General features: G+C 39.9%; 2 protein-coding genes across 5 annotated transcripts in view; one reads left to right on the top strand and one right to left on the bottom strand.

Moving 5' to 3' along the window:
- Positions 1-12,664, bottom strand: part of Rabgap1 (RAB GTPase activating protein 1) — a 159,740-nt gene extending 147,076 nt beyond the window's left edge. The window contains exons 1-2 of one of the 4 annotated variants that reach the window (XM_013021421.1): positions 12,466-12,664; positions 9,923-10,026 (exon numbers count right to left, since the gene is read on the bottom strand). The gene's annotated coding sequence lies outside the window, so the exon portion shown is untranslated. Of the gene's footprint in view, positions 1-4,565; positions 4,648-9,922; positions 10,027-12,465 lie in introns of those variants that run through there. The other 3 variants (XM_013021423.1, XM_013021420.1, XM_013021422.1) reach the window with 3 other exon arrangements.
- A 157-nt stretch (positions 12,665-12,821) lies between these two features.
- On the top strand, positions 12,822-26,187 carry Zbtb26 (zinc finger and BTB domain containing 26). The gene is made up of 2 exons (XM_013021337.1): positions 12,822-12,901; positions 24,272-26,187. The coding sequence occupies exon 2, from the start codon at positions 24,282-24,284 to the stop codon at positions 25,605-25,607; it is 1,326 nt and encodes a 441-aa protein (XP_012876791.1). The 5' UTR covers positions 12,822-12,901; positions 24,272-24,281; the 3' UTR covers positions 25,608-26,187.
- The last annotated feature ends 782 nt before the right edge of the window (positions 26,188-26,969 follow it).

Below are 26,969 nucleotides of genomic sequence, written 5' to 3'. Positions count from 1 at the left end.
CATAGGTTATTTATAAGCAATGGTATTATAGAAGATAGAAAAGGTTTGTCCTTTTTAACTTATTTCATTTAGTATAAGGTCTTCAAAGTTTATACAAGCTGTAGCCAGTGTAGGAATTTCTTTCCATTTTAATGAATACTATTCCATTATATGACTATCATACTGTATATCCATTCATGTTTTGATAAAGTTTTAAAAATCAGGATGTAGATTTATGGGATCTTTAAGCTAAAACTCAAAAAAATTAGTAAAATACTTAAAGAAGGCCAATGTTTTCAGCTCTCACTTCCTCAGAAATGAGCCTTGATGGATTTTTTTAAGCTAATAATCTAATATAACAGAATAAAACAAACGAAACGAAATTCAAGGGTCTCTTTTGTTTACTTCAGCAACACCATAACTTCATTTATATAAAACGAACAGGGCTGAAGCTCATCCTATTTTGAATGCATCTCAGAATTACACAGTCATCTATTTTCTCTGACTTCTGTTTGCTTTTCAGGAGTGTGTGGACAGCCCAAATGTTTGGTAGAAGACACCATTTTCTGTGGCTTTTGACAGGAGAAATCTCCGGTCCAGAGTGACACAGGAATGAATGGACATTTGGTGAGCACATCAACTAGAAGGTGAGTAGTCCATAAACATTTTACTGAGTCATATATGTTATCAGTCACTGGGGAAAAGGAAGACACTAATACTTAATAATTTACCTCTATCTGAAAAAAAAGGAAGTCATTTTCTTACAACCAAATACAAGATATTTTTGAAAATATGACCATTTTTGCTGGGGAACAATATATTAGGTTCTAGGGTCAGAGAGAAATCAGCTTTTTCCTGAATTTATAAAAAATTCAACAAGTAACTATAATAAGGAAAAAATAATTTTTCTTCTGCAATATATCCAAGGTTTAGAAATAGGAAATAATGTGTCACAATAAAAGAGATTTAAAAGACTACTCCCACACTGTCAGAATCATTTATCAGGACAGTTTATTCCAGGACATGAAAGTTTATTATAGCCAGGCCATCGTGGCTCACACCTGTAATCCTAGCTACACAGGAGGCTGAGATCTGAAGCCAGCCAGGGCAGAAAGTCTGTGAAACTCATCTCAATAAACTACTCAGAAAAAGCCAGAAATGATGCTGTGGTTCAAGTGGTAAAGCACTAGCCTTGAGCACAAAGAGGCTTAGGAACAGTGCCTGTGCCCTGAGTTCAAGCCCCAGGACCAGGGGGAAAAAGTTTATTATAGAAGTATCAAAATGATAGGCTTTATTAGTGTTATGCAAATATTCAACATTTAATCTAATCAATTTGAATATTACTATTACAATATTTTGAATTTGTTCTCTAAGAAAGAATCTGTTCATCAATTCCTTTAAGTGATTCAAGAATCTTAGAAAAGAGAAAATAAGATGATAAGTATAGGCTATGAGTTAAAATTGTCAAAATATGTAAACAAGGGAAAATGGGAAAGTGTAAAAATAAATTATTGTGAGGGTTTAGCACAAAAGCACATTTGTTGATTAACCATAAGGAATGTAAGATGTATTATAGTGAAATTTTTATTGTCATAAAGATTTACAGAACTCCCCAACAGTTGTTTATAACACAAATGTTGACATGACCTTAATAGTAAATATAACACTTATGCATTGATTCTTGGAGAGGTACAAACTCTCAGATTTGGCAGCACAGTCAAACAATTGAGTCATTTTTCATGTTTAGAGCCAAGGTAATGTATACTATTTAATGTCAAGCATAAAGACAGGTATAATGCTTTATTTTACTTTTTAGTGGGTACAGACAGAAAGGGTTTTGGATTGGGGAGATAGGCTTTACAATGCTCTACTCTGAGAGAAAAAACAATCTTCAAAATATTCTCACTGATGACTGCCTTGGAGTACTATCGTGATTGAAAAAGAAGGAGAACTTTCAGGCCAAATTCTATAAAGTAACATACTAATGACCTGCTTAAGTCTGCATTTGGTCCTTCTTAGCACAAGAAAAAAAATTAAGTCTGTTAAGAGTCAACACTATAGTTACAATATAAGTTCCAATGTCTATCCAATTTTGAGTTTTCTAACAATCCCAGAGGAGAGAGTGTGAAGGAAGATCACCAACTAGTTAGTGCTAAAAAGAAAAAGGGAAAAGGAACAACTGTTAAAGTGATGTTCACATGCCCTCCAAGGACACGCACACCCATAAACATTAATTCCTTAGCCTTGGATTTCTTTCCTCTGGATCTAACTATGAAAAAAAAACAGTAAAAACATAGGAATTACATATAAAGTAACAACTATCATGTATGTTTTATCTATCTATCTATCTATCTATCTATCTATCTATCTATCTATCTATAGGTTAGCACTTTTAAAATAACATTTGACTCTCACAAAAAAAACCCACTAGTGTTATAATCATTTATTACACAGGCTTCAAGAGTCTAATAACACCTAGTAACATTGAAAATTGCAAAGATAATCATGGGTACCCTATGCCACTAGAATGATAGCACATCAGTGTTTCTACAGATATCTGTCAACAGTCACACTGATGTAAACTAATTTTCTGAAAGTCACTTCTTAAAACAATTATCAGGAAATTAGACTTTCATAGTAGGCTTTCCTGTAGCAAGGAATTTACTGAATAAAGGACAATAACTTCTTTAAAAGAATCTAAGCTGGTACTATTTTGCTAAATTGAATGGAAAATTGTGACCCTTTCAAGTAGACAGGGGAAGATAATGTGTATAATACACACCTCTCAATATGCAGCAGAAAAGGCAGGAAATGTCAGAGTTCTGTCATTTTGTAAACTATTAACCAAACAATATGCTCAACATACACATACACAAAATGCACATAGCTGATTAAGTTTGCACATAAATTTATACTTTATGAAGGCCAACGAGTTAAGTGTAAACTGAGTTATAAAACTAGAATAATAGCAAGCAATATAGCTCAGTGGTAGAGAGCTGGGTTCCATGTAACCCCACAAAAACAAAACAAGCTACTATAAAAACTGAAACAATGAAAACAAAGAATCCCAACATTGCAACACTGAAACTTTAATCATGACATTGAGTTAATACTTTGTATTATAGCTACATGTGAATTTATTTTTATTTTTTATTTTTATTTTTTTGGTCGTGGGGCCTGAACTCTGGGCCTGGGCGCTGTCCCTGAACTCTTCAACTCAAGGCTAGTGCACTACCACTTGAGCCACAGTGCCATTTCTGGCCTTTTCTGCTTATGTGGTGTTGTGGAATCGAACCCAGGGCCTTATGCATACAAGGCAAGCACTCTACCACTGAGCCATCTTCCCAGCCCTACATGTGAATTTTAAATGTTACACACAAACACACACAAATCAATCAAAATTTAATACAAAGACCTACAAAGGAAGATTATAAAACTCTCTCCCCTTGGAAAATTTCCAGTTTTTCTAAGTGAGCTCTGCTGAAGACACTAATATGAGTTACAGCACTCTATACATAAATTAAGGCAAAAGGTATTTACTTCATTTACCGAGAAAAGAAGTTAGACATGCACTTCCTTGTCACCTTAGCCTTTTCCTACTTTTTGGTTTAATGTGAGTTCCATAACCCTTTCACTGTTCACACACACACACACACACACACACGCATTGTAGAACTGTCTTCCTGACAATTCGCCCCCTACTCGTGGTGACAACAAAAGCCAAAATACCTTAATTTCAAGTTGGAACATGATTCACAACTAACGAAGACTAGCAGTGAGAACATTAGTAGTTTGATCACTTAGCACCCAAGTGTCTGCTAGGTCATTCACTTCCAAAATAAATGACAAAGAACCCTCGAGTAAATAGGTATGCAAATCACTTGCAAAAAGCATCTCACAGTAAGTCTGGATGTCAGAAGCCCTAAGCCCAAGTACTACGAAGCAATGGACAGCGAACTCCTGGAAGCCCGGGGCTGGTTGGTTAGCGGTTTCGAGACACCTTAAAACCCTGAGGGCTGCTGAGAATTAAGACACAGCAATGAGACAGGCGGGTGCTTCTAGTACACAGGGAGACAGCTTAACAGCAACGGAAGACGAGACAGAAAGACCACTGTGAGCCGGCAGGGCGACCCCGAGAGACCGTGTCTTTCAGATTAGGAGCAGCCCAGGCGGCCAGCCTGAGGCCCACGCCAGTCTAAGTCAAACACAGGCCTAGTGGACAATGGAGAGAAACTGAGGCGGCGGCCAGGATCAAGAACAAAACAAGAAGGTAGAAACACAAACCGGCTTTGCGGAGGAGCCCGAGGACCGCGTCGTACGCAGAACACCCACCCAGACAGGGGGAACCGGTTTGGGCAAGGACTCCCTGGGAGACCGAGCCCGCGCATGCGCCCTCTCCCCTTCGCCGCCGCTCCCCCGCCCCCAATCACGGCTCCCGTCAGAACTCTCCCCGTCGAGGGAGCAGAGCAGACCCCGGCCCAGGCGCCTGGGGCGAGAACATAGTCTGGCCTCCGTGGGGACCGCAGCCAGACGACCCCCGGGCGCTGGAGAGGAGGGTGGGAGGAGGAGGGGAAACGAGGCCCTACCCGACCCACCGTCTCCTCCTCCGCAGCCCGCCGCTCGCGTCCGGGAGGCTCCACCGCCTGGGCCTCCCAGCCTCCCAGCCCCCACCCCGCCCCCTATTCACGTGAAAGCGGCTCCTTCCGCCCTCCGCCCCGCCTCCCTCCCAGTTTTACAGGCCGAAGGGGAAGACGAACAGCCTCATTGTCCACACATTAGGCAGAGAGGCGGGGCTTCCTTTGAGATCTGCGCCTGCGCAGAACCCGAGTTTAAACAATTTGGGTGCTTTGGCACGAACACTGGGATTGGCAATAGCTTAGTCGAGCTGGGATGGAGATCACAGGCGCGTACAGACACCCTCGGGGACCTGGGAGGGAGTGCTGATGCTTTAGCCTAGAATCCCATGACTACCTTTCCTGAGCAGGCCCTGTTGGAAACACAGCAGTTAACACCACGAGAGCAAGGTGCCAGGAATAGTGTGATAGGCATCTCATTGTCGCCTTAGCACACACCTGTGAGGACGGTATGAAAGAGGAGTGCAGTTCAGAAGTCAAGACTTCAGAGTGCGAGGAACTGGCACAACACAACTGCCTTCTATTCCAGCATAGAAGAGGATAGGAGTGAACGCTGTTGTTTCAGAATGTAACTTCAAGATGGGAATCTTATTTGAAAAACACTCGCAACAGCAATAAAATGAAGTTTAAGGTCCGTGTCTTGAGTAAATTTACAATTTAGTTGGGAACGACACTGATAACTAATTAAACGTGGTATGAGAGTCATGATTACTTAGAAAATAGTTCTTTCTCTTACACTTTTTTCAAATAGAAGGGGCTCTTTCCTGGTGAGTCATATACAATGGTTTCCACTGGATATTGCATTCAAATCAAGCAGAGAAAGGGGGGGGGGGAAGCTGTGTTGTTAGTCCCTCTTGTGGCTTGTCTACTACAATAGACACAGGTGCACCCCTGAGGAAAAATAGTTTTGGAACATTTTCTTTTATGTACATTCATTTTAAGTTAATCAAAGTTTACTAGAGAGAAAGTAAAATCTCCTACTAAACTCTTGCCACACTAACAAAGCAACATTCATATTTTGGTGACTTTCAAGTATTTCTTGATTCATATGTATGAACAAAATATGTATGTAATGCTTAACACAATTTTCTTAAAATTTCATCCCATAATCCATACAGTATACTTTGGAGAAAAAGATTGAAGGTCAAGTAAATTAACATTCTCACCACCACATATTTCAGTGCACATCCTTTGTGTATATACAATTTCTTTTCAAGATCAGTTTAGTAATCATTTTACAATTAACAATATCAGCCTTTTTTCAGAAAATTTCCCTCCTAAATCTATTTTTCCCAGGTACTGGGACTTGAACTCAAGGCCTGGTGCTCTCACTCTTTTTTTTTTGTTGTTTGTTTTCTCCTATGTTCTATCACTTGAGCCACACTTTGAGTCCAGCTGTTTTGCTGGCTAACTGCTTCTGGTTATGTTTCTTAAGTCTTTTGAAATATGGCCCTTAAGAAAAAAATTTAAGACAACGACTGACTGCAGAAATCAGGGCAACTGAGGTGCAAAAATGCCTGGAAATAAATGGCTGATTCCTCAAGAAGTCATTAAGCTTGTTTGTTTCAGCTCTGTATTTCCTACAAACAAGAAGTCATATCTGAAGGCTCAATGGATTCAAATCCAGTGACACATTTCAGACTAATGTTTGTCACATATTATGGTGGATTATACTTCAGCTTTCCTGATAATAGACACAAGCATATTATAGCATCTAATATAAAATACCAATACTGATCGCTGGATTAGTGATTATGAGAATGTTATCTTTTATCATGGAATCTTTTAAAAAAGACTATTTCAATGACTTACCAATACCACATAATAGCTTATCCCATTCACAGAAAGCTATCTTTGGTCTCAAATATGCTTAAGTTTATTAGCAGATGGCTTGGTACCTTAGAACATATGGTTACAGTATAGGAGTAGAATATGGGGCTGGTATGATATATAGCACTGTGGTAGACAAGAGAACAGAAAACCTATGAATGCTAAAATAAAGAAGCTGAAGTTAGGATGTGAATGTAGCTTAGTGGTAGAGTGCTTGTCTACCATGCATGAAGCCCTGGGTTCAATTCCTCAGTACCACATAAACAGAAAGTGGTGCGGTGCCTCAAGTGGTAGAATGCTAGCCTTGAGCAAAAGAAGCCCAGGCACTGAGTTCAAACCCCAAGACTGACAAAAAAAAAAAAAGGCCAAATTTCAACCTATGAACTCAGGGGTGCCATTAGGTATTTTTAAGATGAGTGACTATATCAGATTTGGGTCTTTAAAAAGATCACTTTGATAAGAGGAGAGCAGGGGAAAAAAGTAGAACAGTTTGGAGGCTGCCTAGGATCAGGAAAGCTTGAAACACACAAGTAGGACAGGAAAAAGGGCACAGGGTTCATTATACAAAAACCCAAAAAACAAAAAGCCAGGAGCCAGTAGTTCGCACCTTTGATCCTAGCTACTCAGGAGGCTGAGATCTGAGGACCAGGGTTTGAGGCCAGTCTAAGCACAAATGTCTGTGAGATTCTTATCTCCAATGAATCAATGAAACACCAAAAGGCCATAAGTGGAGCTGTGGCTCAAAAATGGTAGTGTTAGCGTTGTGGAAAAAAAGTTCCCGGGCAGCACCCAGGCCTTGAGTTCAAGCCCCAGGATTGGCAATCAATCAATCAATCCCAAATGAAACAAAACCTGCCTCCAAGCTCACTGTTACTTTCTTCTGTTTACTCATATTTGCTTTTGATCCCTCTACTCAAGAGCTTCATTTTGGCCCCTTTTAATAATGTTTATCTCTTTAAAAGTATTCTCATTTTTGTTCATATTTTATTTTCCCAACCTCATTCATACCTTTTTAAAAATTAGCTTACATGAGTTATACTGAAGGGGATTCCCTTGCTACATTCCACACAGTATATAAACTCACCTCTCTATCATTGCTCCTTCCCTACTTTCCAAAACAATTTAAATAAGCATCCTGTGTTATTGATTCATGTACTTATCTACTTGAGCAATGTGAAAACGGTTGTTTTGAAAATTGTCTAAAACTTTGTTTTAAAGTGGGGCACTGGTGGCGTACACCTGTAATCCTAGCTACACAGGAGGCTGAGATCTGAGGATCATCTGATGGTACCAAAAAAGGCAGAAGTGGAGCTGTGGCTCCAGTGGTCAAAAGCTAGCCACGAGCACAAAAAGTTAAAAAAAAAAAAAAGCAGTTGCTTTAAAATCTTTGTTGGAATTGTAGGCAATTGCCTAAAATGTGTGATGTACTGACTTTGATCTCCATGTGGTCTTTCTCCCTGTCTCTTATTCTCTCCCCTCTCTTTGTCAGAATTAAAAGAAGTAAAAGTTCTTACAATCTTGGAGACTACAATGTCTCATGTTCAATAATCAATAGAATAACCAGATAAGTAAACAGAAGAATTTTACATCACAAAATCCAACTCATCCTAAAAAGCATATACAGATCAGTCTACAAAATTTCTTCTCAATTGCACATGGAACATTCATTAGGATTGGCCACATATTAGGCCACATAACAAATCTCAATAGCTTTTATAAAATAGTTATAACCAGGTATCTTCTTTGATCATAAGATATGAGGTTTGTCAAAAAATTTTTAAAAAATTAGAAAATTCCCAAATATGTGGAGATTAAACAATCATTAAGCAAAGGAAGGAGATTACAAAATATTTCAAAACAAATATAACACAGCCTACTAAAACTTGTGGGCAAGGTTTAAGCAGTAAGTGGAGAAAAAATAGATTAAAAAAGACTAAATCGCTGGGCGAGGGTGACTCATGCCTAGGTGCCCAGGAGGCTGAGTTCTGAGGATCAAGGTTCAAAACCAGCCCGGGCAAGAAAAGTCCTTGAGACTCTTATCTCCAACTAGCCACCAGAAAACCGGAAGTGGTACTGTAGCTTAAGTGATAGACCTCTCACCTTGAGCTGAAGAGCAAAGAGACAGAGGCCAGGCCCAGAGTTCAAGCCCCAAGACCAAGACCACCACCACCACCACCACCAACAACAACAATAACAAAAACAAAAGTAAATCAATAACCTGAACTTGATATTCTAAATGCCAAGAAAAAGGGCATGCTATACCCAAAGCTAACAGGAAAAAAAAAAGGAAATGAAACAGATCAAAGCAGAAGTAAACAAACAAAGGTAGAAAAATAAAACAAAAAAATATACATGAAAAGTGACTCTTTTTTTTTTTTGGGTCCGGTCGTGGGGCCTGAACTCTGGGCCTGAGTGTTGTCCCTCAGCTCTTCAGCTCAAGGCTAGTGCTCTACCACTTGAGCCACAGCGCCACTTCCGGCTTTTTTCTTTTTGCTTATGTGGTGCTGAGGAATCGAACCCAGGGCCTCGGGCATGCAAGGCAGGCACTCTACCACTGAGCCAACTTCCCAGCCCTGAAAAGTGACTCTTAAAAAGATCAACAAGACAGTCAGGTGCTGGTGACTCACACTTATAATCCTAGCTACTCAGGAGGCTGAGATCTTAGGAACTAGGTTGAAAGCCAGCCCTGGCAGGAAAGTCCACGAGACTCTTACCTCCAATTAACTACCAAAAAACCAGAAGTGGCGCTGTGACTCAAGTGTTAAAGCGCTTGCCTTGAGTTGAAGAGTTCAGGGACAGTACTCAGTCCTAGAGTTCAAGCCTCAAGACTGACCAAAAAAAAAGATAAACAAGAGCTGAGACCAGTGATACACACCTTTAACTCCAGCAGATGGGAGGAAGATTATGGATTCCAGACGAACCTGAGATACATACCAAAATACTGTCTCAATAAAGTGAATTAAAGGGCTGGGAAGGTGGCTCAGTGGTAGAGCGCTAGCCTTGCATGCCTGAGGCCCTGAGTTCAATTCCTCAGCACCACATAAGCAAAGAGAAAAAAGCCGGAAGTGGCGCTATGCCACAAGTGGTAGAGCGCTAGCCTTGAGCTGAAGAGCTGAGGGACAGTGACTAGGCCCAGAGTTCAGGCCCCATGACTGGACCCAAAAAAATAAAAATAAATAAAGTGAATTAAAAACTTAATATTGACAGAACTTTTAGCTAGACCAATGAAAGAAAAGACCACACAATTTTTTTAAAAGTATATATGAAAGTGAAAAACATTAACTACAATATTACAAAGAGGTTTTTAAAAAGAGTTATAGGAGACCACTATGGACAATTACATGCCAACAAATCAGAAAACAGCTTAAAAATAATGAACATAATCCTTGAAACACACCACTTACCTAAACTGATTAAAGATGAAATAGAAAATATCAATAACTCTGTCACAAGAGATTCACTCAGTAATCAAAACTTACCAACTAAGGAAAGTCTACACCAGATGCCTTTATTGGTGAATTCTATTAAACTTATGTTCAAAGGAAGAATTAACAACAGTCCTTGTCAAACCTCTTCAATAAACCTGAAGAGAAAAAAAAAGTAGAAGAAAATGCTTCCTTATACATTGAGTTAGGTCAGCGTATACCCTGATACCCAAGACAGATAAAAGCAAAAGTCAGTAACTTGAACATTAATAAATTATAAATGTAGAAGCAAAAAACTAACAATATACAAACAAGTCAAATGTAAAAATGTATTAAGAAGATTATTTGCCACAATCAAGTAGAATTCAGCCCAAGAATGCTGAGGTGGTCCAACAAACTAAATCAATGTAACACATTTATAAAGGTGGAGAATATATGATTGTCTAAATTGATGAGAGAGTATTCTAAAGAATGTAATATCCTTTCATGATAACATTTCTGAGAAAACTAGCAATAGAGTGAAAATTAACATGAAAAGGATATTTCTAAAAAACAAAACAAAATACAAACCTCTTACAGCATGAAAAATACAATAAATGGTTTAAGATTAAAAGCATTCCTTAACATCAGACAAAGATGACTACTTTCACTGCTGCTATTAAAAGACTGTATTAGTAGTCAGAGCGATAAAGGGCGGGGGGAGGAATCCAAATTGGAAAAGAGGTAAAATACAATTTCTTCCCACAGAACACAAGAGCCTACACCAAGAAAATCCCAAGAAGTTACAAGAGAGCAACTAAATGGATTCAGCAAATTTGCAGGGGTCAAAACCAACACACAAAAATCAGCAATTTCAATATACCATGAGTAATTTGACAAGGAAATTAAGGAAGCAATTCCAAGTATCATATGAATGAATAAAAAACATGCTGAGGGCCAGGTGCTGGTGGCTCACACCTGTAATACTAGCTACTTAGAAGTGATGGAGAGTCCATGAGACTCTTATCTCCAATTAACCAGCATTAAGCTGGAAGTGGGAGTGTATCTCACTCGAATGGAAGTTTAAGCTTCAGTAACAGCACACACACACACACACACACACACACACACACAATACTGATAACTAGAAGTCACTACTGAATGAAATTATTTAATAATGAATTACTTTATTATTTATATAGACATCAGATGTTTCAGCATAGGCAAACATAAAATTAAGAGTATCAATACTATCCAAAAGCAACCTGCAGATTCAATACAATCCCTATTCCTATTATGTTTAAAATATATATGTATATATATGTATATAAAATATATATAAAATGCAATCCTAAAATTCATATGGAGCCGGGCGCAGGTGGCTCACACTTGTAATCTCAGGAGGCTGAGCTCTGAGGATCGCGGTTCAAAGCCAGCCTGGGCAGGAAAGTCCGTGAGACTCTTTATCTCCAATAAACCACCAGAAAACCGGAAGTTGTGCTGTAGCTCAAGTGGTAGAGCACTAGCCTTGAGCAGAAGAGCACAGGGACAGCGTCCAGGCCCAGAGTTCAAGCCCCACGGCCGACAAAAATAAAAATAAAATAAAAAATTCATAAGACACAAAAACTGGGATAGCAAAAACAATCTTTAAAATAAAGAATAAGGGTGTGTGTGGGGGGGGATGGGAAGGGATGGGAAGTGGAAACAAAGGAGGCAACAATGCTTGATAAGAAATGTACTCATTACCTTGCCCATGTAATTGTAACCCCTCTGTACGGTATTTTCACAATTAAAAAAAAAGAATAAAGTTGGAGAACTTCACACTTCACAATTTCACACACACACACACACACACACTTCACACCGCACAATGCCTCAGCAATTCAATCATTAGTGGTACTAGTATAAGGACTGTCAACTAGACAGCCCGGATAGAAACTCACAATTATGATCAATTGTTTTTCACCAAGGGAGCCATAATCGCTCAAAAGAGAAAGGACCATTTTTTCAACACAGTACTGGGGAAACTGGATGCAAGAATAATGTTTAGAACCGTCAGTCTTAATGGGTGGTTATACGACATTGTGAATGCACTTAAAGCCACTGAACTTTACACTTACAAATAATTAAGATGATAAACATTATGTAGGTTTTGCCACAGTAAAGGCTCTTCCTTTCCCGCCCCGAAATGGAAAAGACTCTGAACTATTAGACGGGCAATTAAATTGGGAAAAGGGCTCTAGAATTGATAACTTCCAATTTTTCTGGTCCAGAACAATACGTAGGTAAGTAATTCCTCTCACCAACACAAGAACAATGCAGGAAATGAGCCTGGTTTGGAGGTGAGCTTGGGATCATCAAAAGGAACCCTAATACTTGTCAACAAATTAAAAGAGCTGTCTCCTGTGCAAATGGCTCTGGAGGAGCTGAAGCATCTGGCAGGCGAGAAGAGATTTGTGGACGGGCACACACCCTGCGCGGGCCACGGAAGCATAGAAATTCAGGAGCTGAACCTAGGATCTCGCAGGACAGACAAAAACCCCACCCTCTCACCTCCAGACCAGGCCCCCTTAAGACAGCAATTATCCAGAAGCTGGGCTTTCTGCACAGGCACTTACCAAAATTGAAGTGCCGAGAGGCCCGTCAGGCCCACGCAGGCAGCAGACGGTGGAGGCTCAGCTCGACAAGTCTCCAAGTAGGAGTTTGGGTCCGCGGATCCCCCAAATCGCCAAGGAACGTGATCCACAGACGCCGGGGAGCCAGGGCATCTGGGCAACGCCGGCCGCGACGCTATTCGGAGGAGCGTTCGGCCCACGGCCCGCGCCCCGCCCCCGGCGCGAAAAGTCCCTCTCCGGCCACCGTCGTCCGCCGAGTCTTCCGATTGGTAGAACTGACCGTAGGACCCGGAAGTTGTCTTTGTCCGGCCGGGGCTGCCCTTCCGGTTCCGTTGGGTCCCCCTTTGACTCCGGTTCCCTGCCCCTCCCCCTTCCCGGAGCCCCCCGAGGGGCCGGAGCTCCTGGTCGCGCCGGATCTTCACGGTGACCTTCCCCTGGGGTCTGTAAGTTCGGAAGCGACCAGAGCGTCGGGTTGGGGGGCGCTGGGGGGGCGGTCAAAATGGAGCCTCCACCTCCCCCCTTGGGGCTGTGGATTGGCCCGGACCTGTACTGGGATGGTTGCCCACCAGAGGTTTGGTTAGGCCCCGGGAGAGGGTAGGAGCCCGGTGCACCGGCCCACGCGTAGCCACGCCCCTTTCCCGTCCCCGGGGGAGCTGAGGATGCCGGAGGGACCGCCTCCCGGGACCTCAGCGGAGGGTCCCCTGATTGGCCTGGACACTAGGACTCTGTGGCATCTGGTAGAAAGTGCTAGAGTTGAGGCCCGGAGAAAATGAGCCACCGGAACCGGTCCAATAAGTGTGGGTCTGATTTTGATGAGGTTTCCCGGATTCAGCCACTTGCCACAGGCACCTTTTTATATTATTGGTGCTAAGCCAACCCGCTGGGCATCTATCGGATACAAGCTCCGTTTTCAGGGTCCTTTAAACAGGTAGATGTTCCCGATGTCCATAAATGAGTTGTGCATATGAACTACTCAAGGGGGAAGTTGCTGGGAAGCCTGTAGAAAGTAGTGACTGAATTAGACTTCTTGGCAAGAGTAGTGTGGAAGAGTTTTTTTTTTTTTCAGGCAAAAGAAACAGTTGCAGTGGTATACTGAATATTGGTTGAGTATAATATGTGTAAAGAGAAAATTGGTTTTTCTTTTGATTTTGTTTGTGTTTGTCAGTACTGAAGTTTAAATTAAGGGTCTAACACTGGCTCAGTGTACATGCTCGGTTGCTCCATCATTTGAACCACACCCCCAACCTTGCTTTTTGCTAGTTGTTTTGGAGACAGAGTATCACAGACTTTCCTGGCTGACTTTGAACTGCAGTCCCCCTGATATTAGCTGCTTGAGCAGCTAGAATTACAGACATGAGGCACAGGTATCTGACAGAAAAGAAATTTCTGTTAGCTAACTCTGGAGACTTGTAAAGTTTGGATACTTTCATTGGAACATTCTTTAAAGTAGAATGGGATCATCATAGTGAGAAAAGTGAGTGCTATTGGAAAGGTGAAAACAGTGGTGTTCAGACTCTATAACGAATTTTATGTTGAATCAGAACTGTCAGATCTGATGCTTCGGTTTCAAAGTTGAGCATTTGAAAAATAATGATGCCATTATCAAAACCATAAGGTTGTTTTGGATTACAGATTCATTTATTGGGCATACTGAATTAAAGCCTAATGGGATAGTCACATAGATTTGTCTAGCCTAGGTTTGGAAATGCAAATCTGGGAGTACCCTAAACATTTTCTCTAGAGGTAAAGCTCTCAATTATTCATATAGTTATGGAAGCTACAGGGATAGCTACCATTAAGTAGACAGTATTGCTGGGCGCTGGTGGCTCACGCCTATAATCCTAGCTACTCAGGAGGCTGAGATCTGAGAATTGTGGTTCAAAGCCAACCCAGACAGCAAAGTCCATGAGACTCTTGTCTCCAGGAAACCACCAAAAAAAAAACAGAAGTTGTGCTGTGGCTCAAGTGATAGAGCACTTGAGCTGAAGAGCTGAGGGACAGCACCAAGGACCAGAATTCAAGCCCCACGACCGACAAAATAAAAAGGGGGGGGAGACAGTATTAAAAGGGAGATTTATGGAATAATGGTTGCATTAACTAAGCAGAAAAAGGAATTGGAGGTAAGTATTATAGCCCAAACAGAAGTAGGAGATAAAGTCTAAGAGTACAGAATTCCAGAAACCCAGAAGCCCTAGATGTCAAAAGAAGATGTCAGAGTTGGAAGAGCATCCACTGGATCCAATCATAAAAAATATCTAGGCATGAGAAGAAAAACTTATGACACTTCTTTATTAAGAGGTCATTAGTGGCCTCCTGAAAAGCAGTTTTAGGCTGAGTAAAGTGATTCATGTCTATATTACCAGCCATTCAAAAGGCACAGATAAGGAGGATCTCAGTTCAAAACCAAACAGGCAAAAAGTTAGGAAGACCATCTTCAACCACCTTGCCTACATAGGGTACATACCTGATAAACTAGCTATAAGGGAGGCATAGTAGAAAGACTGAGATCTTGAGCCTGCTCAGGGTTAAGGGAGTCATAGAGCACTCTTCAAACTGTAGTACCACCTAAGAAAAAAAATTTTTAACCAGAAATTTTAGTAAAATGATGGATTAATGAGATATGAAATGCAGGCAGTTTCAACTGGTAGATGTTAAATGAGAAGGATAAAAGGATTTCACAAAGAAAATTGGATTTATTTATTTGGTTAATGTATACTTAGAAAGCACAGACCAGGCACCATTCTTTAAAAAAAAAAAGTTAACTGATATAGGGCTTAGTTTATAGGCTTAAGCCTGTTTTATCAGCTATAGCATTATAAAGACAGGAGGATCATAGTTCAAGGCCAGCCCAAGCAAGAACATTAAGGAGTCTCTATATCAAAGAATAATCCAGATGTGGTAGGGCATACTTGTATTCCCAGATAAGTTGGAGACAGGGGAATCCTGGTCTAAGGATAGCTCTGGACAAAGGAAGACCCTGTCTGAAAAATACCTAAAATGAGCAGGCACTGGTGGCTCATGCCTGTAATCCTAGCTACTCAGGAGGCTGAGATCTGAGGATCTCGGTTCAAAGCCAGCCCGGGCAGGAGAGACCGTGAGACTCCTATCTCCAATAAAACCACCAGAAAACTGGAAGTGGTGCTGTAGCTCAAGTAGTAGAGCGCTCGCCTTGAGCTGAAGAGCTGAGGAACAGCACCCAGGCCCAGAGTTCAAGCCCCAGGACCGACAAAAAAAAAAGAAAAAAGAAAAATACCTAAAATGAAAAGGGTTAGGAACATGGTTCAAGTGGTAAAGAGTTTGCCTAGCTATGAGTGAAAGAAACCCTATGTTCTACTCCTAGTACTACTCTCTCCTCCAAATTAACTGATTTAATTTTCCATGGGTAATTATAAAATTTCTTTGAAGTAGTTTATTAAACCTAAGGCAGAATGGTCAATAACTCACTGAAGGTTACATAGCTTAATAAGTGGGTAAGCAAATTTTCAATCCTAGGAAATGTGGCTCAAGTCTGTTTTGCCTACTGTATTATTCACTGACAATACTGGAGTAAGAGTTGTGGGTATTTTAAAGCAAAGATAAGCTTATTCATTGAGAGAGAAAGAGAGAGAGAGAGAGGGAGAGAGAGAGAGAAGCTGGGTACCTATGGCTCATGCTTGTAATCCTAGCTATTTAGGAGGCTGAGATCTGAGGATTGCGGTTCAAAGCCAGCCCTGGCAGGAAAGTCCATGAGACTCTTATCTCCAGTTAACCACCAGAAAACAGGAAGTGGCGCTGTGGTTCAAGAGGTAGAGCTCTAGCCTTGTGCTGAAGAGTGCAAGGACAGTGCCCAGACCCAGAGTTCAAATCCTATGACTGACCCCCCAAAAGTTAATTAATTACATAAATAAATAAATAAAAGAGAGGATTGTGAGGAGATCCAGGATGAGAAGGAAGGAAATAATATGTGTTTGTGTTGTGTATCATTTTCTGTCTTCTTCCTGTTTTGGGTTCTCTTCCTGGTGGGGTTCTCTTGGCTCATTTAAGGTCTATTTCTTTTACTCTCATATGTTCATTTATCATTTAACAATTACAATCAGGTTTCTTCTGTAGCTTCAGACTTGTTTCCAGACAGACTTTCACCTTGATGTCAGGCAGACTTTCAACATTTTTAAGACAAGTCCCATGATCCTTCCTTTGAGTATTCTTTAGCTTGTTTATACTGAGACTCATTTAAAGACATCTAGACATGGGGCTGGGAAGGTGGCTCAGTGGTAGAGCGCTTGCCTTGCATGCCTGAGGCCCTGGGTTCGATTCCTCAGCACCACATAAGCAAAAAGAAAAAAGCCAGAAGTGGTGCTGTAGCTCAAGTGGTAGAGCACTAGCCTTGAGCTGAAGAACTGAGGGACAGCGCCCAAGCCCAGAGTTCAGGCCCCACGACTGAACCCCCCCCCAAAAAAAAAAAGACATCTAGACACTCAAACTAAATATCTTGGAGTTATCTGGATCCTCTTTCTCACTCTGGGTCACTAGTCATTAGTTTTTTCTTTGAACTATTTCCCAAATCTGTTTCTTCCTCTGCCATATAATTGTCTGTCATGATCTGATCAAATAATAGCACATCAGTTTGCTTCCACATACATTGTTCTCTAAGTCATTCTCCACTTATTTTTATTTTTGACTTTCATTTTTAAGTGTGGAGATATAGGCATCATGCATTTTAACAATATAAAAGTAGCCTCTAGCAGATATTTTCTAATAGCTTGGATTGAGGTTAAATTTATAGTTGGCAGTTGGAATGGGGATTTAGGAATCCTTAGCCTAGAGAAGGTCATCAAACCAAAGAGGCTTTCTGAGGAAGTAAGTCTTGAAATGCACAGCAAAAAGTCAAAGACCAAACTTTGAAGGATACAGTTACCTTTATACAAGTCAGTGAAGCCTTTATGAGCAGACCAATAATAATGGAGAAAAAAAAATAAACCGTGCCTGGTGGCTCATGCCTGTAATCCTAGCTAGTCAGAAGGCTGAGAGCTGAGGATCCTAGTTTGAGGCCAGCTAGGACAGGCAAATCTAAGCGATTCTTACCTCCGACTAACAAAAGGTTGAAAGTAGAAGTGTAACTCAAGTGGTAGAACTTCAGCTATCAGCAAAAAAAGCCAAGCATGAATTTGAGGCCCTGAGTTCAATCCCCAGTCTTGCCAACAACATATAGATAATGAAAGAATTGTGTACATATGAAAAAAAAAGTAATTGGTGAGAATATAATCTAGAATTATATTTTATGAATATCACTAATAATTAACTCTTAAGAAGTTACTTATATAGTTCAGGAATCAATACATTCAAAATGTTTATTCTTCATGATATTTGCAAATAATACTGTGTCTTGATTCACAAAATTAAATGCAGAGCCCAGTTCCCATGGTCCACTCCTATAATCCCAGCTGCTTAGGAGGCTGAGGTCTGAGGAAGGCTGTTCAGAGCCATCACAGGCAGACAAATCTGCAATACTTCCAGTTAACTTGCAAAGAAGCCAGACTGGAGGCATGGCTCAAGTGGTAGAGCACCAGCTGTGAGCAAGAAAGCTGAAAGCCCAAGGTCCAGGTACTGACACACACACACAAAAAGTTACCACAGGAAAGATTGAAAAATAACAGTTAAAATAGATGAGGATGCTATGGTATATCCTCTTTTGTCACTGTATTTGATTTTGGTACCCTGGTATTGTATATACTTTTATTTGAATTCGGGAAGGGAAAGGGAATAACAGAATGATGAGTCAAAGGACAATGGGGAACCAATGCAACAGCGACATACACAAGACAACATGTTGGAAATGATCTGTACAACTTGGTGGGGAGGGAAAGTAGGAGAAAATTGAGGGAAGGGGTAATGAGGTTGACAATAAATGTATTCATTACCTTAAAAAAAAACAAATACTTCATAATCATGTAGCTTAGCAGACATAGAACTTTTGTTTGGGACAATGAGAAGTTTCATTAGGCTGATGTAATAAAAACATTAGTATTATTCAAATTAAAAAAATAGATGAGGAAGGAAGGCTTAATAAAAACAGGCATAAAATATAATCAGGCAATTAGGAATATAAACACTTAAGTGAGTTACTATTAAAACCCTGTTCTAGCCAGGCATTGGTGACTCATGCCTGTAATCCTAGCTACTCAGGACACTGGGATCTGAGGATCTCAGTTCAAAACCAGCCCAGGCAGGAAAGTCTGTGAGACTCATCTCCAATAAACCACTCAAAACCCAAAGTGGCACTGTGCTCAAGTGGTAGATCGCTCATCTTGAGCTGAAGAGCTTAGGGATAGCACCAGGCCCAGAATTCAAGCCCCACAACTGACAAAACAAACAACAACAAAAACCTCTGTTCCTACTTGCATAATTTGGCCTTAATTTGTACTTTTTAGTTAGTTTTTTTTTGGGGGGGAGGGGGTCCGGACGTGGGGCCTGAACTCTGGGCCTGGGCGCTGTCCCTCAGCTCTTCAGCTCAAGGCTAGCGCTCTACCACTTGAGCCACAGGGCCACTTCCGGCTTTTTTCTTTTTGCTTATGTGGTGCTGAGGAATCGAACCCAGGGCCTCAGGCATGCAAGGCAAGCACTCTACCACTGAGCCATCTTCCCAGCCCCTACTTTTTAGTTTTAGGACAACTTTTACTGATATATAACAATTACATAAAATATACAAATCATAAATGTACAATAGATTAATATGTACAAATGATCAATAGATTTTTTTGTACAATATTTGATTCCCAAAATGAGAAGGAAAATCTCCCAACAGTTGCACAGTTTAGATATTAACCTTAAGGTAAACTGCACATAGACTATTTATTTCATATTTTGGCATCACATAGTTTGGGCACAACTTTCTACCCAGACACCAACCCTTTCTACTTCTGTTAGTTTCAGCAAGTTATTTATGTTCTCTTAGTTTGAGCTTCCCCCTATAAAATAAAATAATTGTATATACTTAGAATGATTTTGAAGTTAAGCAGGTTAATTTAACTAAAGTATTTGGTACTGCTGTTGGACTGTAACATAAATTAGTTGAAATGTGACAAAGACACAAAAATTAGGATTCAGAAAAGATTAGATATCATTATTTTATTACCTATGATGTGGTGTTATTGAGATTAAACCCAGGGCTTCACACATTCTGAGCATATCCTCTTCCACTGGGCTTTATCCCCAGCTCTGTTTTACCTAGTTAAAAAGGTTAACAACAACAGGAAAAAGATGTTTAAAATTTGGTCAAAACTATTTTGGGAACAGATGTTAGAAAAGTTCCGTAGAACACTCAAAGGAGGAGTTCCTGATACTGAAAAATATCCCTATCATAGTGCAATAATAATCTCATAGGGAACATTCATTATTTTGCTGGGTTTTGTTTAATGAGCTGAATAAATTACAATAAACAGTTGATTCTTGCCCACAAATAACAATCTATAGGAAAAATAAAGTAATAACAGGAAATAATTTAAGAATCCTGTGTGCCCTGGAAATAGGAGTTGACAAAGGAACACTAAAGGAAGCTGACACATTAGGAGAAAATAAACAGAACGGTTTTTCCTTATATTCTTGGTCTGCATCAGACAGATGAAAGCAAGCGTTTTTGTGAGGAACCAGTTGGAGTGCACCCCTTCGTAAGTTCCCAATGAGTAGGAAATAAATGAATCCAGACTTGAGAGTATCAAGGAGTAATTGTCTCTGAGTATAGTTTTCTGAAGCATTTTGAGTACTGTCATTGGTAGAATTGGTGTTCATTTTTGGGTCTGGGTAGGAAAATACTGATCTGAGGGTATGATGGTTAGCTATAATGCATTCAACATCAGCTGGACTTTTTTTTTTTTTGCTTGTCCTAGGGCTTAAACTCTGGGTCAGGGCACTGTCCTTGGGTTCCTTTTGCTCAAGACTGGCGCTCTAACACTTGAGCCACAGTGCCACTTCTGGTTGTTTTTGTTTTGTTTTGTTTTGTTTTTCTGTGATTAATTGGAAATAAGAGTCTCATAGACTTTTCTGCCCAGGCTGGCTTCGAACCACAATCCTAAGATCTCAGCCTCCTGAGTAGCTAGGATTACAGATGTGAGGTACCAGTACCCAGCTTACCAGCTGAACCCTTAAAAAAAAAGTTCATTTTTATTTGGCCACTTGAAACAGCAATTATTTTTTAATTTGTGGTTATAAATTTAAACATTATCCTTTCCAACTTCAGAATGAATAGTTTAAGCTACTGCAGTTGTTTACACTGATACCAGTTTTCTTCTGTTACTATAATTGCATTTCTGCATCTCTCATTTTAGTTCAGTTTGTAATCTTAGTTGTGATTATCAGCCCTGTACATTAAAAATATTGTATGAGGAAAAAAATTCTTACATTTTGTGACTACTGTAATTAACATACCGATGTCACAGAAGTTCCTCCCGTAAATCCCCTCTTTTTGTTAAAATGCTAAACTATGTTGTTTAGAGTCATATGTGTAGCTCAGGCTTGCCTGGAACTCAGCCTCCCAAGTGCTAGGAGTATAGGAGTGTGCCAGTCCACCTGACTAAACTATTTATGTATTAATTTTTTATTTTCTATACTCAGTCTAATACCAAGGTTTTCCAAAATCTCTTATTTCTTATTGCTCCTTATGTCTGTTTTCATTCCTTCCTAGACCTTTATGGCCTCAGACCTGTCTGTAATGCCTAGAAAGACATTAAGCTGATCTACCCAACAACCGTTTTTAATTTTTCCTTCTTACTGAAGTAAACCCCGATTACTTGGAAAATAGATAGATAAATGGATGGATAGAATAAGCAAGATCTTCTGACTCTGATCAGTAATCCTAGTACCTCAGGAAAGAAGCATAGTTCGAAGCCAGCCCAGGTGGAATAACCTACAAAACTCCAGTTAGCCAGCAAAGTGCTAGACTAGGGGGTATGTCTCAAGTAGTAGACCACCTATATTGAGCAAGAAAGCTCAAAGAGGCCCTGAGTTCAAGAGACAAAGAGGCCCTGGGTTCAAGCCCCAATACTGGCACACAAAAAGAAATTTTATAAGCAAAATTGTTAAATTCTTTTTTGACAATCCTGGGACCTGAACTCGGGGCCTTGGCACAGTCCCTGAGCTTCTTTTGCTCAAGGATAGCACTCTTATTACTTGATCCACAGTGCCACTTCCAGCTTTTTCTGTTTATATGGTACTGAGGAATCGAACCCAGGGCTTCATGCATGCTAGGCGAGCACTCTACCACTAAGCCACATTCCCAGCCCCTCAAAATTGTTAAATTCTTTTTTTTGATTCTCAACTTATTTATTCCAGCTTTCATATGACTAGATTGGTCCCAAGTTGTTTATTTTTATATATATATATTTTGTGAACATATTGTACAGAGGGGTTACAATTACATGGGCAGGATAATGTGTACATTTCTTATCAAGCATTGCAGCCTCCTCCTTTGTTTACCCTTCACATCCCTTCCCAGCCTCCCCCCCAATCCTCCCTCCTTCCCCCCCCCCCCGTTAAATTCTTATATGTATATGCATTAAACAACTTAGTTGATGCAGAGAAGCTCTCATTCAGTCTTGTACATTTCAGGTGTGTTTAAGTTATATTTTTTGTTGTTTTCATACCCTTTAGTTTGGCACCTAAAATGTAAAGTTGTGATAATCCTCCCAAGCCAAAAAGGCTATGTGAGTCTTTACCTTCATTTCTGCATGGAATACAGGAAATATTTTTCTTCTCCATTTCTCTCTAGTTTATCCTGTTACAGTAAAATAAAGCCTTATTAAAACTTCAAAACAAAGAAAAAAGGGCAAATAACAAGCTGAATTTAAGTAACATGAAAATTTTAGATCTTTTGATAGGTGACTTTTGTTTAGTGGAAGTTGGGTGGTCTGGGAAAATGCGTCAAGCATCTACTGTGTTCAGAATTAACAAAGCATGAAATAAGGTCTGCTTTTTGGTAAATAGTATTGATGTGTAAAATAGTAAAATTGTTACAAGTTATGGATTTTCAAGCTGACTATATTTATAGTATAGGAAAATTGGAACCATACACTGGCTGAAACCAAGAGTGTACTGTATTGTCAGACTAATTGTGTGGGTGCAGTTAATGCAAACTGAGCTCCTACTGTGTGTTTAGTACAATGTTAGGTGATGGGAATACACATCAGTTTGAAGAGGAGAGAGTCAGTAATGTGATATGCAATATACCTGTAATAAAAATATTAAACAAAAGGAAGGAATGTTTTGCCCTAGAGGATTCAGCTTTCTAGCATTAACCCTGGATAGGATGGAGATATTTCCTTCTAATACTGTGAGGCTTGAAGTTTGGAGAGGAAGGAAGTACTTCATGACATATTTTGAGTATTATTATACAAGTGCTATGCTACAGGTCCTGGATACAACAGGTCCTGGATACAACTCTTTAAGTGGTCAAGCAAGAACCTCTCAAAGGAAATAAAGGAGCCAGAATTGGCTAGAAAGTAATGTTGTAAGCTAAGGAAACAGGTGTGATGTGGCTTGATGCAAATGGAGTGGCATTGCATACCAGGCACTGAGCAATATTAGTAAAACCTGGACTCAGTTATCAGAAGCTGATACTCTGGGAGCCTTTTGTAAATCAGCATTGCAGAAGTTAAAATTATACCTTAGGCCTAGAAGCTAGATATGGCCAGAAGTCATTTGCCTCATTTGACTTTGAATTAAGGGACTGATGAATGCACAGATTTCAAGGTAAATTTCTTAGTGCTGAGTTTGTTGGGCTCTTTCTCAAAGATGGATCTGATATGCCTACTGATCTCATAAGAGAGTAGTGGTATATAAAAGAAAGATGTCAGCTGGGCTCTGGTGGCTCATGTCTGTGATCCTAGCTAGTCAGGAGGCAGAGATCTGAGGTCCAAGGTTCAGAGCCAGCCTGGGCAGGATAGTCTGTGAGATGCTTATCTTTAATAAACCACCAAAAAAGCTAGAAATCAAAGTAGTAGAGTGCTAGCCTTGAGCAAAAAATGCTCAGGGACTGCACCCATGCCCTGAGTTCAAACCTTAGGACAGATGGATGGACACACACACACACACAGAAGAGTTTAGTTTGTCCACAGTGCACAGATAAAGAATTATCCCTTTTACACTGGTCACTCATTGTCCCTTGAGTTTATGACTTTGTTTCTATTGAAGAAATATGAATAAATTCAAATCAGTTTCAACAGAAAATGATTTGTATAGGAATGAATGAAGCAAACAGTGACTCTGTAGTTTCCTTAAAATACAAAGCAAAGAAAACTGTTTTGCCTAAAAAAAAAGAGAGAGCAGGTTTATAGTTACATGCAAAAACAATTATTTCCTCTGTACTTATATTGGGATGTTTTGGTTTGCTTTTCAGCTCTTATAGAATCTCATATGACAAGTGAAAAAAACGTACTTTTGGCATTATTTTATTGAGTGTTTTAGGAAGTTGTAGTCAGGCACTGGTGGTTCATGCCTATAGTCCTAGCTATTAAGGAGGTTGCAATCTGGAAGATTATGGTGTGAAGCCAGGTGGCCAGAGGCCCTGAGTTCAAACTCCAGTACTGGAAAAAGAAAGTCAAGGTATACCCAGCAACTTATGCTTATGCATACCCACTGCTTAGGTGCAATTGAGACTTGATATTGGTAAAGTATAGTTTTAACAGCCTTTGGAAGCTGTTACAATAGCTTCTTTCAAGGAAAATCTCACTTTTATGCAAATAAAACAGATGACAATAAATTTGTTTTTGGAAAGTAAATCCAGGGATCTTAATTGTCTGAATTTTCTTAAATTCATCCTTTTTACATTTCTGTTCTTTAGGTCTGCCAAAATGTCTGAAAGATCAGATCTCCTTCACTTCAAGTTTGAAAATTATGGAGATTCAATGTTACAAAAAATGAACAAATTAAGAGAAGAGAATAAATTTTGTGATGTTACAGTTCTCATAGATGATACTGAGGTACAGGGGCATAAAATTGTGTTTGCTGCAGGTTCCCCCTTCTTAAGAGACCAGTTTTTACTGAATGATTCCAGAGAGGTGAAAATCTCCATATTACAGAGTTCTGAAGTGGGGAGACAATTGCTCTTATCCTGTTATAGTGGTATGCTGGAATTCCCAGAGATGGAACTGGTAAATTACTTGACTGCTGCAAGCTTTCTTCAGATGAGCCACATTGTAGAGCGGTGCACACAGGCCCTGTGGAAATTTATAAAGCCAAAACAACCAATGGATAGTAAAGAGGGATGTGAACCACAGAGTGCTTCTCCCCAGACAAAAGAACAGCAGGGAGATGCCCGAGGCTCTCCAAAGCAGGACTCACCTTGTATGCATCCATCTGAAGACAGTATGGATATGGAGGACAGTGATATTCAGATTGTTAAGGTAGAATCTATTGGGGATGTATCAGAGGTTAGAAGTAAAAAAAATCAGAACCAGTTTATTTCTTCTGAACCCACTGCTTTGCATTCATCAGAGCCCCAGCACTCCCTAATAAATTCAACTGTGGAAAACAGAGTAAGTGAAATAGAACAAAACCATCTCCACAATTATGCCCTCTCTTATACAGGCAGTGATAACATCATCATGACCTCGAAAGATGTCTTTGGGCCTAATATTCGAGGTGTAGACAAAGGCTTACAGTGGCATCACCAATGCCCAAAATGTACCAGGGTGTTTCGTCACCTGGAGAACTACGCCAACCATTTAAAAATGCACAAACTCTTTATGTGTCTACTCTGCGGCAAGACTTTTACTCAGAAAGGCAACCTTCATCGACATATGCGTGTACATGCCGGAATTAAACCTTTCCAGTGTAAAATCTGTGGGAAAACCTTTTCTCAGAAGTGTTCCCTACAGGATCATCTTAACCTTCACAGTGGAGATAAGCCCCATAAATGTAACTATTGTGACATGGTTTTTGCACATAAGCCAGTTTTGAGGAAACACCTTAAGCAGCTGCATGGCAAAAACAGCTTTGATAATGCCAATGAGAGAAATGTACAAGACCTCACAGTGGATTTTGATTCTTTTGCATGTACAACAGTCACAGACTCTAAAGGGTGTCAGCCACAAACTGATGCCACCCAAGTCCTGGATGCAGGTAAACTGGCCCAAGCTGTCTTGAACTTAAGGAGTGATAGTACATGTGTGAATTGAGTAGGAGCTTAATGCTCACACTTAGAACTGACTGAGAATGTGGCATTAGTCTGAAGTCTTTAGGAATTATTTTGTTAGTTTGCCTTTCCAAAACCTCTTGTGTAGGTGGTAGTGATTGAGCAAAAGCACTAATAGACCAGGCAACTTACCACTTGGAGTGGTTTTGCCTTCCTTTTGCCCTCTCCCATTTTCTTTTTTGAGTTATTTATCCTGTGATGTCTGTTTTCCTTTCTCAAGGAATAATTCCATTTGTCTACCTGATGTTAATTTATATCTTAGACTGACAATATTTTAGGCTCTTTTACCAAGCACATTTTGAAGGTACCAACAAATGAATAGCATAACCTACTTTTAATAGATGCTATGCCATGAAAAGTGAATAATATTTTTCTTTGGCAAAAAGCATGGGTTGAGATATAAGGTAATACTGCTGTTGTTCTAAATATGTGATAGCATCCACTGGATGCCTACTGATTATTCATTCATGTCTGAAAACATGTGAATCTGCCTTCTATCATTTGTACCTGTCGTGGAAGCTGGATATAAACAAGTATGTAGATTTGTTCTGTACTTTTCAACACTATCTCATTGAAATACTCCCATAGACCAGAGTACAATCTTTTCAGCAACATTTGGCAGACAAATAATTTGGAATTGCCATGAGGCGCATAATCAGCAAAGGTCAGAAATGCAATTATACAAGAGCACTTATGTGGGAGGTTTTCCAGGTAGCACGTCCCAGCAAAGCACTAGATGCTTATAATATTATGTAACTTACTTATTGATGCTTTCATAATCAGGATTGCTTCAGGTACATTTAAAATGTGTTAAAAGAATTGTTGTATCTAGAACTAAACTATTTAGGAGTTTCTGAGTTTTATAACTTCCAGAAAATGAGTTTGGAGATCAGAGTTGTGTCCAGGACACTAAATAAATTCCTCAAAATTTTTCTTTATACACCTAATTTCTAAAATAGATGAAAAAGTTAAATGGGACACAAGCAGTCAGATTTCTTGCATTCAGATACTCCTCTTAAAGGAAAACTGCCTTAATTTGCCACCTGAGATAGATGGGTAAGAGTTGATTTTCCAGTACGGAGAAGCAAAACAACTGGTGTTTCCTAAAACACAATTCAGACATAAAATTTTAATCTTGTTTGTTTCTGGCCCATGAAATAGACTTAGGTAATAGGAATGTTACAGAACTTGAGAATCCATTTATTTTGTGTGTGTGCGTGTGTGTGTGTGTGCGCACGCGTGTGCGCGTGTGTGTGTGCGCATTTACATATGTGTGTGCTGGTCCTGAGCTTAAAGTCAGGGCCTAGGTGCTGTCCCTGAGCTTCTTTTACGCAAAGCTAGCACT

The sequence above is a fragment of the Dipodomys ordii genome, unplaced genomic scaffold (assembly GCF_000151885.1).
Source record: "Dipodomys ordii isolate 6190 unplaced genomic scaffold, Dord_2.0 Scaffold55, whole genome shotgun sequence".
Classification (NCBI taxonomy): domain Eukaryota; kingdom Metazoa; phylum Chordata; class Mammalia; order Rodentia; family Heteromyidae; genus Dipodomys; species Dipodomys ordii.
Note: the sequence above shows the minus strand (reverse complement) of the source record. Positions and strands in the feature narration are given on the sequence as shown.